Below are 14249 nucleotides of genomic sequence, written 5' to 3' on the forward strand. Positions count from 1 at the left end.
CAGAATATAAGACACAACCAAATTATCAGCCTCTTTTAGGGAAGAAAAAGGTGTGTCTTATACTCTGAAAAATACAGTAAACAGTGCTAAGGTAGAAGTAACCACAGAAAACACGATGTCATACCAAAGCATGGTAATGATGATGCCAAAGAAAAACCGACTATGAATTGGCCACAGATCATCATAAGATTTTCAACTTTTAACAAAGGGTAACAAAGTTGTTATTTAACAAAGGTTTTATTAAAAGTTGTTCAGGGAGTTTTAAGGAGTTTCTCTTTAATTATTGTAAATGTATTTTCACTTTTTACTTGGCAGACAATACAATCAGTGTAATATTCTTTTATTAAGAAGAGAAATAAACTATACAAAAAGTTTTAGGAATAGTGCATTGTAAAATATACATTGATGTTTGTTGGATCCAAATGTTCTATTTTACTGTTGCAACCTTTAGGATTGGCTGCTGTGGCCTAGAGGTGGAGCTCTTGCCTCACATTCAGTAGGTTGGACTAGATGACCTGCAAGACCCCCTCCATCTCTGTTAAGCTGACTCAAACTCATATAACTGTTTAAATTTAAAAAATAAATACACATTTACAGACTAAGGTGGACACTACTCCAAGCCCCCAGACTCAAAGTTTACCAAGTTCTTCTTCATACAGGTAGTTTTAAAAAATGGGAATTCTTTTTCTCCCGTGGTACCTGATTTAACTGTGATTAATCTACAAGCATTTTTAAAGATGTTACAAACACACTTTTTTCAAGTGGTTTGTTTTAACTGGGAGCTATCAGAGGAGCCACACTATTGCTCACATGGAGATTTTAAAAAGTCTTCTTCCACCATATCCCCCTGAGTTTCCCAGACTCCAAGAAGATTTTTCAGAGGATTTGGAAAAAGCTACAGCAGTATTTTTCAACCTTGGCGACTTTAAGATGTGCAGACTTTAACCCCCAAAATTCCCCAGTCAGCAGCTTGGAAGTTGAAGTTCACACATCTTAATACTGCCAGGGTGGAAAACACAGGTCTGCAGGGTTTATTCTTTTCATGAAAAGCCACTTGTGTGTATGTGCATAACTACATATATTTCAGCAACGTGCATATATTTTTTTTTTTAAAGCAAGAAGGGAGGTATCAGGAGCTGTTGCTGTTTTTTTAGGAACATTTTATTCCTACTGCAGAGTTTCAAATGTTGGCATTACTCAGATTTATAATTAGAAGGCGAAACCTCAAGCAGCAGCTGCAGATAGCAAGTCATTTTATCAAGCCACTCAAAATGTATTTGAAAATGTATAAAGGGCAGGTATAAAAGAAGACCACCAACCATGAAAAGGAAAGCATATAAATACTGCACTTTCGGGGACCAAATTATAGGGACCAAAACTAAGAACAAGGAAACGGCCACCATTCCAAAGGCAACTGGTAAGCAAACCTGTAAAATATAAAGACATTTAAAACAACAAATATAGATAAATAGAGGAGCAAGCAAGCAAGAAATGCAAAAAACTAACATAAAAATAAATTACATTTCATGCATAAACATGAATCAACTCTAGATACAATCTTGCCAGAGCTCTTATGGATTTTCTGAGTACATACAATCAGAGGATGGTCACTAGGAGATCCATAAATAACTCTGGAGATAATCGCTTTAAATGTGAGGCTAAAGTAATCATTTTACAATAATTTGCCTGAATTCACTCAATCTTGCATATGGCCACTGTATATAGTACCAAGCTGTTAAGCTATTTCCTTCTTTAAAAGGTGAATTTCACGAATGCAAAATCAGCATTGCCTGTGATGTTTTTTTCCACATTTTCTATCATCCAAACAGAATTTGCTCATTGTACAAACAGCAGAGAAAATTTCTCAAATCAGGGAATAGAAAATTTGGAGAACCTGGGACTTGTAATTGCCAATCAAAATAAATACTGCTGGGATTGGATTGCTGTGTGATCTGATTCAGTATAATGCAGGTCCTCTGTTTATGTATTCCAGAGGTGGGCAGCAGGCAGGACGGGGTGGGACACAGTTCCTCCAGTGGCAATTTATTTATTTATTGGATTTGTATGCCGCCCCTCTCCGAGGACTCGGGGCGGCTTACAACATAAATGAAGCTGTGTGCCCAGCTCCAGCCTACCATCCCCTTCTCCCATCCTCCTCGGAAAGTGGCAGGGAGACCAGCATTGGCAGGAGTTGCAGGGGGCCCATTTCTCCCATCTTTTCTCAACAGCTGATTAGCACCCATTCGCCTAGCTACCCAGCCTGAGGCAGGGAGTGACTCAGGAAGGAGAGCACGGGAAACGCAAAGCAAATTGTCTCCCCCGAGAGTGACACTGGTGAGGTTGTAAGTCAAAGACTTAACAGTTCACTTGATCACATGGCCGGCAAGCCACTCCTACCCAGTCACATGCCCATCAAGCCACACCCACAAAATAAGCCACACCCACAGTGGGGCAATAAAAATTTTGGCTGCCCATTACTGATCTATTCCACTGGTAAAATTGGCACTGGGCTTCCTTTGAGTGACCGACTGACCCTTCAAAGATTATCAGATACAAATATTACAGATTGAAGTTAAAAATTTAGTTACACATTTCCATTCCTTTCTATGTACCTTGTATGGCCTGAGTAGATCAGGCTCTCGATATCGGAGGACAATGAGGCTCGTGCATGTTAGTCCAGTCATAAGCCAAATGGAGAATCCAAAATAATTCATTAAAGCAATTAGATCGGACGAAACGAGGAAAGCAGTTGCAATAATGGTGGACAAAATCATGGCTGGTGCTGGAGTAGAATGGTGGATGTGGAGCATGGATACTATAATGGGCAACTGTCCAGACTGACTCGCAGCGTAGCTCAACCGTCCAAGAGTGAATACGCTGCCGTTGAGGGCACCAAATATAGAAATAGCCACAGATACAGGAATTATCCAAGCAAATGAAGGGATCACTCTTTCAGCCCACATGACTGCTACAACAACTGAAAGGAAATGTCAGCATTGTTAACAGATTATGTGTAAAGGCTAAACAGCTTTCCTCAATATGTCACACACAGCTTCGATTATTAACCTTAATATGCTTTAGTGAACTTTGGAGAACAAATAAGATTCGGTTCCAGAGTAACCAAAGCAACATCGTTGGGAGTTGCAAGGCTGAATATAGCTCGGTGATCCTTTGCCTTTTCATAGCTCTAAGAAATTGATACCTGCAGCAGGTAACAATCCTCAGGTAATTTTGCTGGAAAGGAAACCACAACCATATCTGGTAATTAGACTGACTTTGTTTTAAGAAAAATTCATTCTATAAAGCAACAATGGCAAAATACTTCTATAGTATTATCAATAAAACAAAACAAAAACCCCCAAAAAACCCTTTGTATGCAACCTTGTGTTCAGTCAGAATCCTAGGTGGTTTTTGAGAAATTTCATGACATAATTTTTATTTGAGGTTGTCCTGGAGAAAGCATCTGCTAGAATTTTGTATAGTTCAAGTCATGGAATAGAATGGCAAACAGAATTTTTAAAATACATTATTACTGGCATGAAGTTTGCTGACCCACATTTATTTATCTATCTATTATATTTGTCAAACAAGTATATAATTATAGTTTGTATTAACATAACAAGGTATAAAGAAGCGATAAAAAGGATAATAGGACAGAATGACAGGGATGGTAGGCACAATAGTGTGCTTATGCCTGCCCCTTACAGACCTCTTAGAAAAGGGGAGAGGTCAACAGTAGATAATTTAAGGTTGAAGATCTTGGGGTTAGCGGAAAAAACAACAGAGGCAGATAGTGAGTTCCAAGCATTGATCACTCTCTTGCTGAAGTCATATTTTCTGCATTCACCGATCCCTGCATTCAAACATGCACAAGTTTAAGCAAAGCAATTAGTTTAATCCCTTGGCTTTGCTGCCTTCCCTCTTCAACACAATTCCAGTCAGTGGGGAAAGCACCTGTCAATCACACAGACTCACACACACAAACATCACAGTAGAATGTGGAGGGGGGGAACCTGGATTAATCTCTCGGCTCCTTCCTGAGCTAGATGAATTTAGAGGTTAATAGATATTAACGAAAATAATGGATTATATCTTAATTGTGACGATAGACAGCATTTGTGGTTTTGTTTTGTTTTGTGCTGTCTGTTGTATTGTTTGTAAATTTTGTGCTTTATTTTATTTTTCTGTGTTGTTTTGAAATGTAAATAAACCTAATAAAAATTTATTTTAAAAAACAACAACTAAGAGATACCACAAAAAATAGAATGCAAAATGGTAACAAGCAAATACGCAAAATATTCAATTCAATTTATTCAATTTATTAGATTTGTATGCCGCCCCTCTCCAAAGACTCGGGGCGGCATACAAATCTAATAAATTGAATAAATTGAATTGAATATTTTGCATATTTGCAGAGAGATGTGTCTTACATAAACAATTTATAACCAGCTGAAGCAGGATTGGCAATACAAAACAAAAGGAACCCTGGTGATAAATACCCCTCTTCCTTTTTTGCTGAAGTCTCAAGGGCCTCCATTGCAAACCCGGTTCTACAGCACAAGCTCCACAGGAAGATACTAGTAGAATGGTGGCAAGCCAGCCTGACAGAGACTGTAGGGGATGGGGTGTGGAGGCATGTCCTCATAAGCCTGAAAGAGCTTAATGAACATCCCTTTGCTTTCACCAACAACTGGTCACCTTATTTTACCTCCATTTGGAGTGGATGGACAGCTTTGCAACAACTGTTGTTGCACTGTGTTGCTAAGCCAAGAACATGTCCAAAGATACTTCACCAGAAGAGCCCTTCACTCCTCCACTCGAAACAGAATACCCTACGAGACTAGACTTCCAATCCTGGGCCTAGAAAGCCTAGAACTAAGACCCCTTAAATATGATCTAAGTATTGCCCACAAGATCATATGCTGCAACATCCTGCCTGTCAGCGACTACTTCAGCTTCAACCACAGCAACACAAGAGCACACAACAGATTTAAACTTAATATTAACTGCTCCAAACTTGACTGTAAAAAATATGACTTCAGTAACCAAGTTGTCGAAGCATGGAACTCATTACCGGACTCCATAGTGTCATCCCCAAACCCCCAAGACTTTACCCTTAGATTATCTACGGTTGACCTGTCCAGATTCCTAAGAGGTCAGTAAGGGACGAGTACAAGTGCACTAGAGTGCCTTCCGTCCCCTGTCCTATTGCTCTCCTATATCTCCTATACCTTTCTTCTATTCCTATATCTCTTCTTCTATTCTTTCATTGATATGTTCTATTACTATACCTTCTTTTCTATTATTTCTTAGATATATTTTACCATGAATATCTCCTCTATAACCTTCATCATGTATTTTACTATGTGTATATAGATATATACCCACTAAAACCCTCATTGTGTATTGGACAAAATAAATAAATAAAATAAAAATTTAAGACAGTCTTGTGGATTGGAGATACACTGAATGCAGGGGTGAAATGCTATTGGTTTGGCCTGGTATGGGCATACCGGTAGCGGGCGCTGCCCTTGGTTTGGAGAACCAATAGCGGATGCAGTGCGAGGCTCTACCCACCTTCCCAAATGTCACCATTTTCTTTTTTTAACCCTCTGTACATGCATAAAACTTTCTGTGCATGCACAGAGGGTAAAAAAGTGTGTAAAATGGTGGTGCATTCATGAACGGAACATGTACAGTGATCCCCCGATTATCGCGAGGGTTCCGTTCCAAGACCCCTCGCGATAATCGATTTTTCGGGATGTAGTGGTGCGGAAGTAAAAACACCATCTGCGCATGCGCGCCCCTTTTTCCATGGCCGGGCATGCGCAGATGGTGTTTTTACTTCCGCACCTGGGAAGACCCAGCAGCTGAGGAGCCGCCTGCCTGCCCGCTTGTCCGCCGCTTTTCAGCTTGTCCGCCGCTTGTCCGCTTGTCCGGCCGCCGCTTGTCCGCCTGCCGCTTGTCCACCGCTTTTCCGCTTGTCCGCCGCTTTTCCGCTTGTCCGGCCGCCGCTTTTCTTGTCCGGCCGCCGCTTGGCCGCCGCTTGTCCGGCCGCCGCTTGGCCGCCGCTCTGGGAGTTGAAGACCCAGGGAAGGTTCCTTCGGCCACCCACCAGCTGATCTGCTCGGCAGCGCAGTAGCAGCGAGGAGCCGAAGATGGGGTTTCCCCGTTGCCCACGCAAAGGGGAAACCCCATCTTCGGCTCCTCGCTGCTACTGCGCTGCCGAGCAGATCAGCTGGTGGGCGGCCGAAGGAACCTTCCCTGGGTGCTGCCCGCCGCTCGAGAGCAAGAGGGAGAGAGATAGAGAAAGAGAGAGAAGGAAAGAAAGAGATGAGAGAGGGAGGAAGAGAGTGTGAGAGAGGAAGAAGCAAGATAGAGAAAGAGAGAGAGAAAGAAAGATGAGAAAGGAAGGGAGTGATGTCATCGGGTGAAAAAATCGCGATATAGCGTTTCGCAAAGATCGAGATCGCGAAACTCGGGGGATCACTGTACTTCCAAACCAGTGGGGAAGATAAGTAGACTTCATTGCCGACTGAAAGTGGTATCCTACAGAATATTTGTGCCACGGTTTACTGCAAGTGGATACATTACCTGTGATTCATCTGAGCTCATCTAGTGAATTCTTTGTTATATCGATTATAGGAGACATAATTACCCTTTGTGAATGAAAAATACAGACGCCCCCGCCATACCTGAGGAAACAATTTCCTGTGGTGTGAGAACTGTCAGATATGAAATGTTAACCAGCAAATAGAAAATAATGATTAACGGAAGTGCAGTCAACACAGTCCAAAGAATGTTTCTGTTTGGATTTTTAGTCTCCTCTGCAAGACATAAAATAGAAATTACTCGAAAATATCTATTCAAGAAAATATACAATCCCAAGTAATTACTGCAAACATTATTTTTCCTGTAATTTTTCCCAAACAACAAAAAGGTTTACTTGCTTTTTCCTTTTCATTTGTCAGGTTCTTAAAAGCAATTTGGAAACAATCTAGAAACATTTTCAGATTCATGGACTCTGAAATGCTGCTTATACAAAGCAGCAATCGGTGCCTATGAATTTACTACTTTTAGCTATCACCCTTTTTATTTTAATGCTTTAAATTTGATTTCAAATCAAACATCATCAATGATAATTTATCACTGGTGTGTCCTGAACATTGGTACAGGAAATACATGAACAAATGCAAACATGTAAATGGTTTATCATACAAAGCATTTCTATTCTATTCTACTTTTATCAGACTTTTTGGCTAGCTCTATCTATTCAATTCAAAGCAGCCAATAAAAGACAAAATATAAACTACAACATCCAGGGACAAAAATTGCAAAAAAAAAAAAAAATCACAATGAGAGCTACCTAGAATAACCTATGTTCTGAAATGCAGCCGTTGTATTTTACGAAACTAATCGGCATCTTATGATGTTAGCAGTGATATCTACTTATTGAGTTATTCTTAAGGCGATTGGCCAGAAAAGAACTACAAGATCTAATCTCCCCTGAAAACCTCCAGAAATTACAAAGAGCAGATTTCATTTCCTGTCATGTTTACATTCCATGAGTTTTTTCAGTCTTCCTAGCAACACCTGTAATTAGGTGCAGATCTTAGGATGAGGTTCACCTCTCTTGGAATCCTTAACCTGTTTTTCATACAGAAATATCTGCTCATTAGCAGGCTTCAGAAATTTTCTCAGAAAGGTATGGACTCCAAAATCCAGTCTCTTAGCATCTGACATTGTCATAACGCAGTGCTTCTCAAATAGTGTGGCAGCCCCCCCGGGTGGGGCGCAGAGTGATGCTGGGGGGGCTAGTGACCCCAGGGAATGTGCTTCTTTTTGCCGCAGGGAGTAGGGGTTTTTTGCACCAAACAATAGCATATAGCACAGAGCAGGAGAGCTGAAGTGCAGATAACAAACCCTTAAAAGGCACCATGGAAAAATATTTCACAAGGATGAAAAGAAAGGGGGAGAGAGACTCAGATAACGAGACAAATCTAAGTCTCCTGAAAACTAAGAAATATGATGAAGGGTATGTAGCGCCTGGCTTCATCATGACTACAGAGGGAGATGAAGAAAGACCGGTATGTTTACTATGTCTAAAAATGTTGGCAGCGGACAGCATGAGGCTACCTTTGAAAAGTGTTCGGAAACTTCAGATCGTGCAGAACGCAGCCGCAAGAGCCATCGTGGGGCTTCCAAGAGTCACACACGTTTCTTCAACACTCCGTGGCTTGCATTGGCTGCCGATCAGTTTCTGGTCACAATTTAAAGCGTTGGTCATGACCTTTAAAGCCCTACATGGCATTGGACCAGAGTACCTCCGGAACCGCCTGCTACCGCATGAATCCCAGCGACCATTAAGGTCCCACAGAATTGGCCTTCTCCGGGTCCTGTCAACTAAACAATGTCGTTTGGTGGGCCCCATGGGAAGAGCCATCTCTGTGGCGGCTCCGGCCCTCAAACCAACTCTCCCTGGAGATTAGAGCTGCCCCCACCCTTCCTGTCTTTCGTAAACTACACTTATACCGCCAGGCATGGGGGAGTTGAGACACCTTTCCCCCAGGCTTTTTTATACTTTGTTTTATGTTTGGTATGAATGTGCTGTTTGGTTTTTTAAATAATGATAGGGTTTGATATGTTTTTAATATTAGATTTGTTCCACTGCTATATTGTTTTTATTGCTGTTGTGAGCCACCCCGAGTCTTCGGAGAGGGGTGGCATAGAAATCTAACAAATAAATAAATAAATGACGCCAAATAAATTAAAGTGTCTTTTAAATACATTACACCTCAATCACAATGATAAGCTGCTTGAGGTTTTTTTCAGGGAAAATGTGCTGAATATTTCAAATAATCATCCCGGCGGAGAGTTTGGGGAGGGGGGCCATGAAATGTTTACTTCTTCCAGGGGGAGGGAGGCGTAACAGAAAATAATTGAGAAGCACTGTCATAAGGTTACATAGATCTGGAATTTTGAGAATCCGTTGTGAACATGTTAGTTGATGGAGCATGTACATTGATAATAATATATCACCTTGGGAGGATACACATAGCTATAAAGCACTGATTTCCTCCAGTGCTATTATCCTCTCTAAAAGGTGCTCTTTTCCACCTATTTTATCTTTGTCTTTTTTTAGGCAGATGTGTATATTTCCAATCAAAGCACTGGCATGCAAATTATATACTACAATCACTCTTAGAAATAAAGATGAAGCTGGAAGTTGTTTCTTTGCAACATGGATTTTTCCCCAATTCATTTACAAAAAAAAATGTAATGGGACCAGGATTAAATAAGAATTGGCCTTTTTTAGTGTCACAGAACTGTGTGAAAATAAACTGCTTATTTCATTATGGCTAGATGAATGGGGTGGTATTCTAACTGGATTTAAGTTTAAATGGGAGAATGGGTTCAGTCTGAGTGCATAAGGAAGGCACATCAATTTTCAGGGAGGGTGCACGAGGGTGGGGTGGCATGGAATGAGCATAAATCAGGGACCGCCTTCTGCCGCACAAATCCCAGCGGCCGATTAGGTCCCACAGAGTTGGCCTTCTCCAGGTCCCGTCGACCAGACAATGTTGTCTGGCGGGACCTAGGGGAAGAGCCTTCTCTGTTGTGGCCCCGGCCCTCTGGAATCAGCTCCCTTCGGAGACTCGCACTGCCCCCACCCTCCTCACCTTTTGCAAGAGCCTCAAGACCCATCTATGTTGCCAGTCATAGTTAGATTATGACCCCCCCTTTCCGACCATTAAATGTTGTGTGTGGATGTGATTGAGTTATTGACTGCTTTTTAATGTAATGGGATTTTATTTGATAGTTTTTAATTATTTGATTTGTACACATATTGTTTCTGTATGAGCCGCCCCGAGTCTTCGAAGAAGGGCAGCATACAAGTCTAATAAATAATAATTTTATTTATTTATTTATTTATTATTTATTTATTTATTTATTTATTTATTAGATTTGAATGCCATCCCTCTCCGTAGGCTCGGGGCAGCTAACAATAGTAGTAAACAGCATATAACAAATCTAATGTTTAAAATAATTAAAAACCCTTATTTAAAACCAAACATACACACAAACATACCATGCATAAATTGTATAGGCCTAGGGGGAAAAGGGTAGTTCAGTTCCCCCAAGCCTGACGACAGAGGTGGGTTTTAAGGAGCTTACGAAAGGCAAGGAGTGTGGGGGCAATTCTGATCTCCAGGGGGAGCTGGTTCCAGAGGGTCAGGGCCGCCACAGAGAAGGCTCTTCCCCTGGGTCCCACTAGCCGACATCATTATTATTATTATTATTATTATTATTATTATTATTATTATTATAAATATTATTATTATAAAATGGCTGAGGCAGTGTAGAAGGATGGAGGGGACTTACCTCAGCAACTTGCAACCTTTCCCTGCTGGCTTCCCAATTGATTTACGTAGAGATGTTGACAGGGAAGTTTCCAAATGACAAGCATGAGGCGGTAAGGTTTGCAACCATCATAAATAGGATCTGCCAAGTGCCCAGATCATAATCACATAACTGCAGGAATGTTAAAACAGCCAAAACTGCAAGAATCCGCCATAACTACAATTTGTTCAGCATAATTTCTAATGATAATTTCAAATGTCAAGGACTAGTTGTAGTCAAGATTTAAATTGACAGCATAGCAAGTGATTTGGCAAAGAAAATAGAAGACATACCTGCCAAGTAGCTGAGTGACCACCAGCCACCGTATGCGTACAACCCTTGGAAAAAGGCCTCTGAGATCTGCACCACATCTGGAATGTCTCCACTGAAAGCATTTTCGAACCTGGCTGTGTTCTTTTTCTTTCCTCTGATCAACAGAACTATCCCACCGATTGCAATAATGGAGAGAGCCATCATCTTGAGGAAGGTGAAAACGATCTGCACCCAGGCAGCCATCTTGACACTTCGCCCGTTGAGAATCCCCAGGAACAAGAGAACGGCCAATGCCAAACATTTCTTTGCCATCTCAGGAGCTGGACACTGTCCATAAAATGGTTGAACGGCATATTCGGCAAACAGCAAGGCTCGCGCAGCATTGGAGGCTGGTCTATTAAACATGGCGGTCCATAAAAAGATAAAAGCCACTGGAGAGCCAAGGGCTCTTTTTATATAGCTGTATTCCCCTCCAGAAAATGGCAGTGCTGTGATGAGCTCGGCGTAACAGAGAGCACCCATCAGCGAGATGATGCCAGAAACGGTCCAGATTATTAAAGAAACACCAACATTGAGCATGGAATATTTGAGCACTCCGGTTGGGGAGACAAAAATCCCTGCACCTATAATTATGCCTACTATGAAGCTAACCCCTTCTAAATAGCCCATTGTCTTTTTAAGCTGGATCTTGTTTTCACTGGTAGTTGCATCTTTAGCCTGGTTACCTTGGTCTCTCTCCATGGTTTCAGTTTTCTTTTGGTGCTTTTGAGTGAGCAACTGAATTTAATGTGAAGAGCCTTATTCCTTTTCCTTGTTGACAACAAGCAAGTCATTTCAGAACTCTGTACTTTTACCTTTAAAGAGGAAAAGGGGCTGATGATTAACCATGTCATTTCTAAAGAGACGGTCAAGTTTTGCAAAGAATAATTAACTCAATTTCTGTGGTTTCTGCATAAGAGATCTGATACAGGTCCACTGAGTTTTTTGGTGAGTTATCAGCTGATGGTTGGCAGGCAGACTGATTCCTGAACCTCTACACATAATTTCTGTATAATATACCATTGGACAGAACCATTTCTACCACTGGAAGAAAAAAACAATGTAGAGAAAGCCCCTAAATTATGGATTCTGGAATTCTTTCCAATCCCTTGCTAGTAGCTTCATCGTATGACTGAACTTCAATCCAATTTCTCATAGGAATATAGCAATAGCATTTATTATTATTATTATTATTATTATTATTATTATTATTATTAATTAGATTTGTTTGCCGCTCCTCTCCGAAGATTCGGGGCGGTTCACAACAATAGTAAAAGAACATAATAGTAAAACAAATCTAATATTAAAAGAAATATATAATACACCAAGACCATCATACCTGTACCCATGAAAATCTACGAAAACACACACACACACACACACACACACACACACACACACACACATATATATATATATATATATGTGTGTGTGTAGATTGTTCTGAGTTCGGGTTTTGCCCTGTGTAATATTTTGCATGTCTATGCGACGTTTCGGTGAAATCACATTCACCATCATCAGGCTAAAGTTCCAATCTTTGTGTTGTTGTAAAATGGAATGTTAGCAACTGTCATTTCTTCCTAGTATATAGTGTGGGGGTGGAGATTTGTTTTGAATGTAGCAAATAGATTGGGTGATTATGTTTCAGTGATCTGATTGGTTGGTGTAATCATAATTATTAGAAGGAATGACATGGAGATTTTTATGAAGTGTTTTGTTTAAGGCTGATTTCCAAATATCAAATTTCTAAAATCATAATTATTAGAAGGATTGACATGCTGATTATTATGAAGTGTTTTTTTTTTGTTGTTTAAGGCTGGTTTCCAAATTTCTGGTAGGCGGGACGTGTCATCTCTTTTATTTATGCAAAGGGGTCTCCTCTCAATTTCTATATATATATATATATATGTTTTTTTATGTCGGATCACCCTGGTAACATTAAAAACATTTAACATATATGACGGTCTTGGTATATTCGGGTTTCTTCCCGTGTAGGATTTGGATTTGGATGTGGATCCAAATCCTACACGGGAAGAAACCCGAATATACCAAGACCGTCATACCTGTACCCGTGAAAATCTATGAAAACATATATATATGTGTGTGTGTGTGTGTGTGTGTGTCACATGTTTTTTTGCTGAATTTGAAAATTAAGGAAGACTAGGAAAGATCTATTTTGGCCTTATTTTGGCCTCATCAGCTAGCCATACCCACTGGGACTTGAACTTGCAACCTTTGCTTTGTAAGGCAGAGAATTATCCTCTAGGCTACAGTATCCAATCCCTTCAGCTCTGCACCAGGGAAGGGTTACATATTTTTGTGTCGAATCACCCTGGTGTATTGAAGGAACATCACAGCTCCTTATTTGCCTCTCGGCCCAACCCAGGGCCATTTCCAAGGCAGTTAATTTTTATTGATAGCCGACAATTCTATCTATATGTGTCACATGTTTTTTTGCTGAATTTGAAAATTAAGGGAGACTAGGATAGATCTATTTCGGCCTTATTTTGGCCTAATCAGCTAGCCATACCCACTGGGACTTGAACCTGCAACCTTTGCTTTGTAAGGCAGAGAATTATCCTCTAGGCTACAGTATCCAATCCCTTCAGCTCTGCACCAGGGAAGGGTTACATATTTTTGTGTCGAATCATATATATATATAAAAGAGTAAATGTACGTGTTGCCGAACATAAGAATGCATTAAGAAAAAAAGAAAAAACCTCCTCTCTTTTCCAACACTTCAAAACTACAGGACATGAAATTGATTTTGACATTACTAAATTAATTTCCAAAAGCAGAACACTACAGCAAAAGAATAATCATGGAAGCCATCGAGATAGAAAAACATCCCCAAAATATGAACAAGCGGGATGATACCTCCCGCCTACCAGACATCTGGAAACCAGCCCTCAAACGTATCCCAGCCATAGAAACTGAAACCAGACTCAGAACACACATTGCAAAACAATCAAGTAGCCTGCAAGCTCCAACTACTCAGGATATCACGCCTAATCCACAACCATTAACTAATCAGCATACCTCAGTCACATCAACGACCCCAGGTGTTACCCCACTGACTCACCAGGAAGTTTCTACACAGCAGGCAATTGCTGAGCCATCAAACCGCACCTAGCCACCAGTATTTATAGAAGGAAGGCAGCTCAGGTCTTGCTGTGTTCGCCCTAGAACAAGGACAGAAGCACCAGCCTGAAGATGATGAGTGGGACCTCGTCGAAATGTCACCAGAAATTTCCAAATCCTACACGGGAAGAAACCTGAATATGCCAAGACCGTCATATATATATAAAACCCCAATAGTTAAAAAACCATACAACACATACATACCAATCATAAAATATAGGAGCCTGGGGGAGGTGTCTCAGTTCCCCCATGCCTGGCGATATAGGTGGGTCTTGAGTAATTTGCAAAAGACAAAGAGGGTGGGGGCCATTCTGATCGCCGGGGGGAGTTGATTCCAGAGGGCCAGGGTCGCCACAGAGAAGGCTCTTCCCCTGGGGCCCGCCAGACGACATTGC

At 40.9% G+C, this 14249-nt stretch overlaps 1 protein-coding gene across 1 annotated transcript; it reads right to left on the bottom strand.

Annotated features, from left to right (window-relative positions):
• Positions 1 to 221: 221 nt before the first annotated feature.
• SLC7A13 (solute carrier family 7 member 13) lies at positions 222 to 11486 on the bottom strand. The gene is made up of 4 exons (XM_070747990.1): positions 10695 to 11486; positions 6696 to 6827; positions 2613 to 2977; positions 222 to 1427 (listed from the first exon to the last, which is right to left on the bottom strand). The coding sequence occupies exons 1-4, from the start codon at positions 11413 to 11415 to the stop codon at positions 1194 to 1196; spliced, it is 1452 nt and encodes a 483-aa protein (XP_070604091.1). The 5' UTR covers positions 11416 to 11486; the 3' UTR covers positions 222 to 1193.
• Between the last annotated feature and the right edge of the window lie 2763 nt (positions 11487 to 14249).

This window comes from Erythrolamprus reginae, chromosome 3, assembly GCF_031021105.1.
Source record: "Erythrolamprus reginae isolate rEryReg1 chromosome 3, rEryReg1.hap1, whole genome shotgun sequence".
NCBI classification, from domain to species: domain Eukaryota; kingdom Metazoa; phylum Chordata; class Lepidosauria; order Squamata; family Dipsadidae; genus Erythrolamprus; species Erythrolamprus reginae.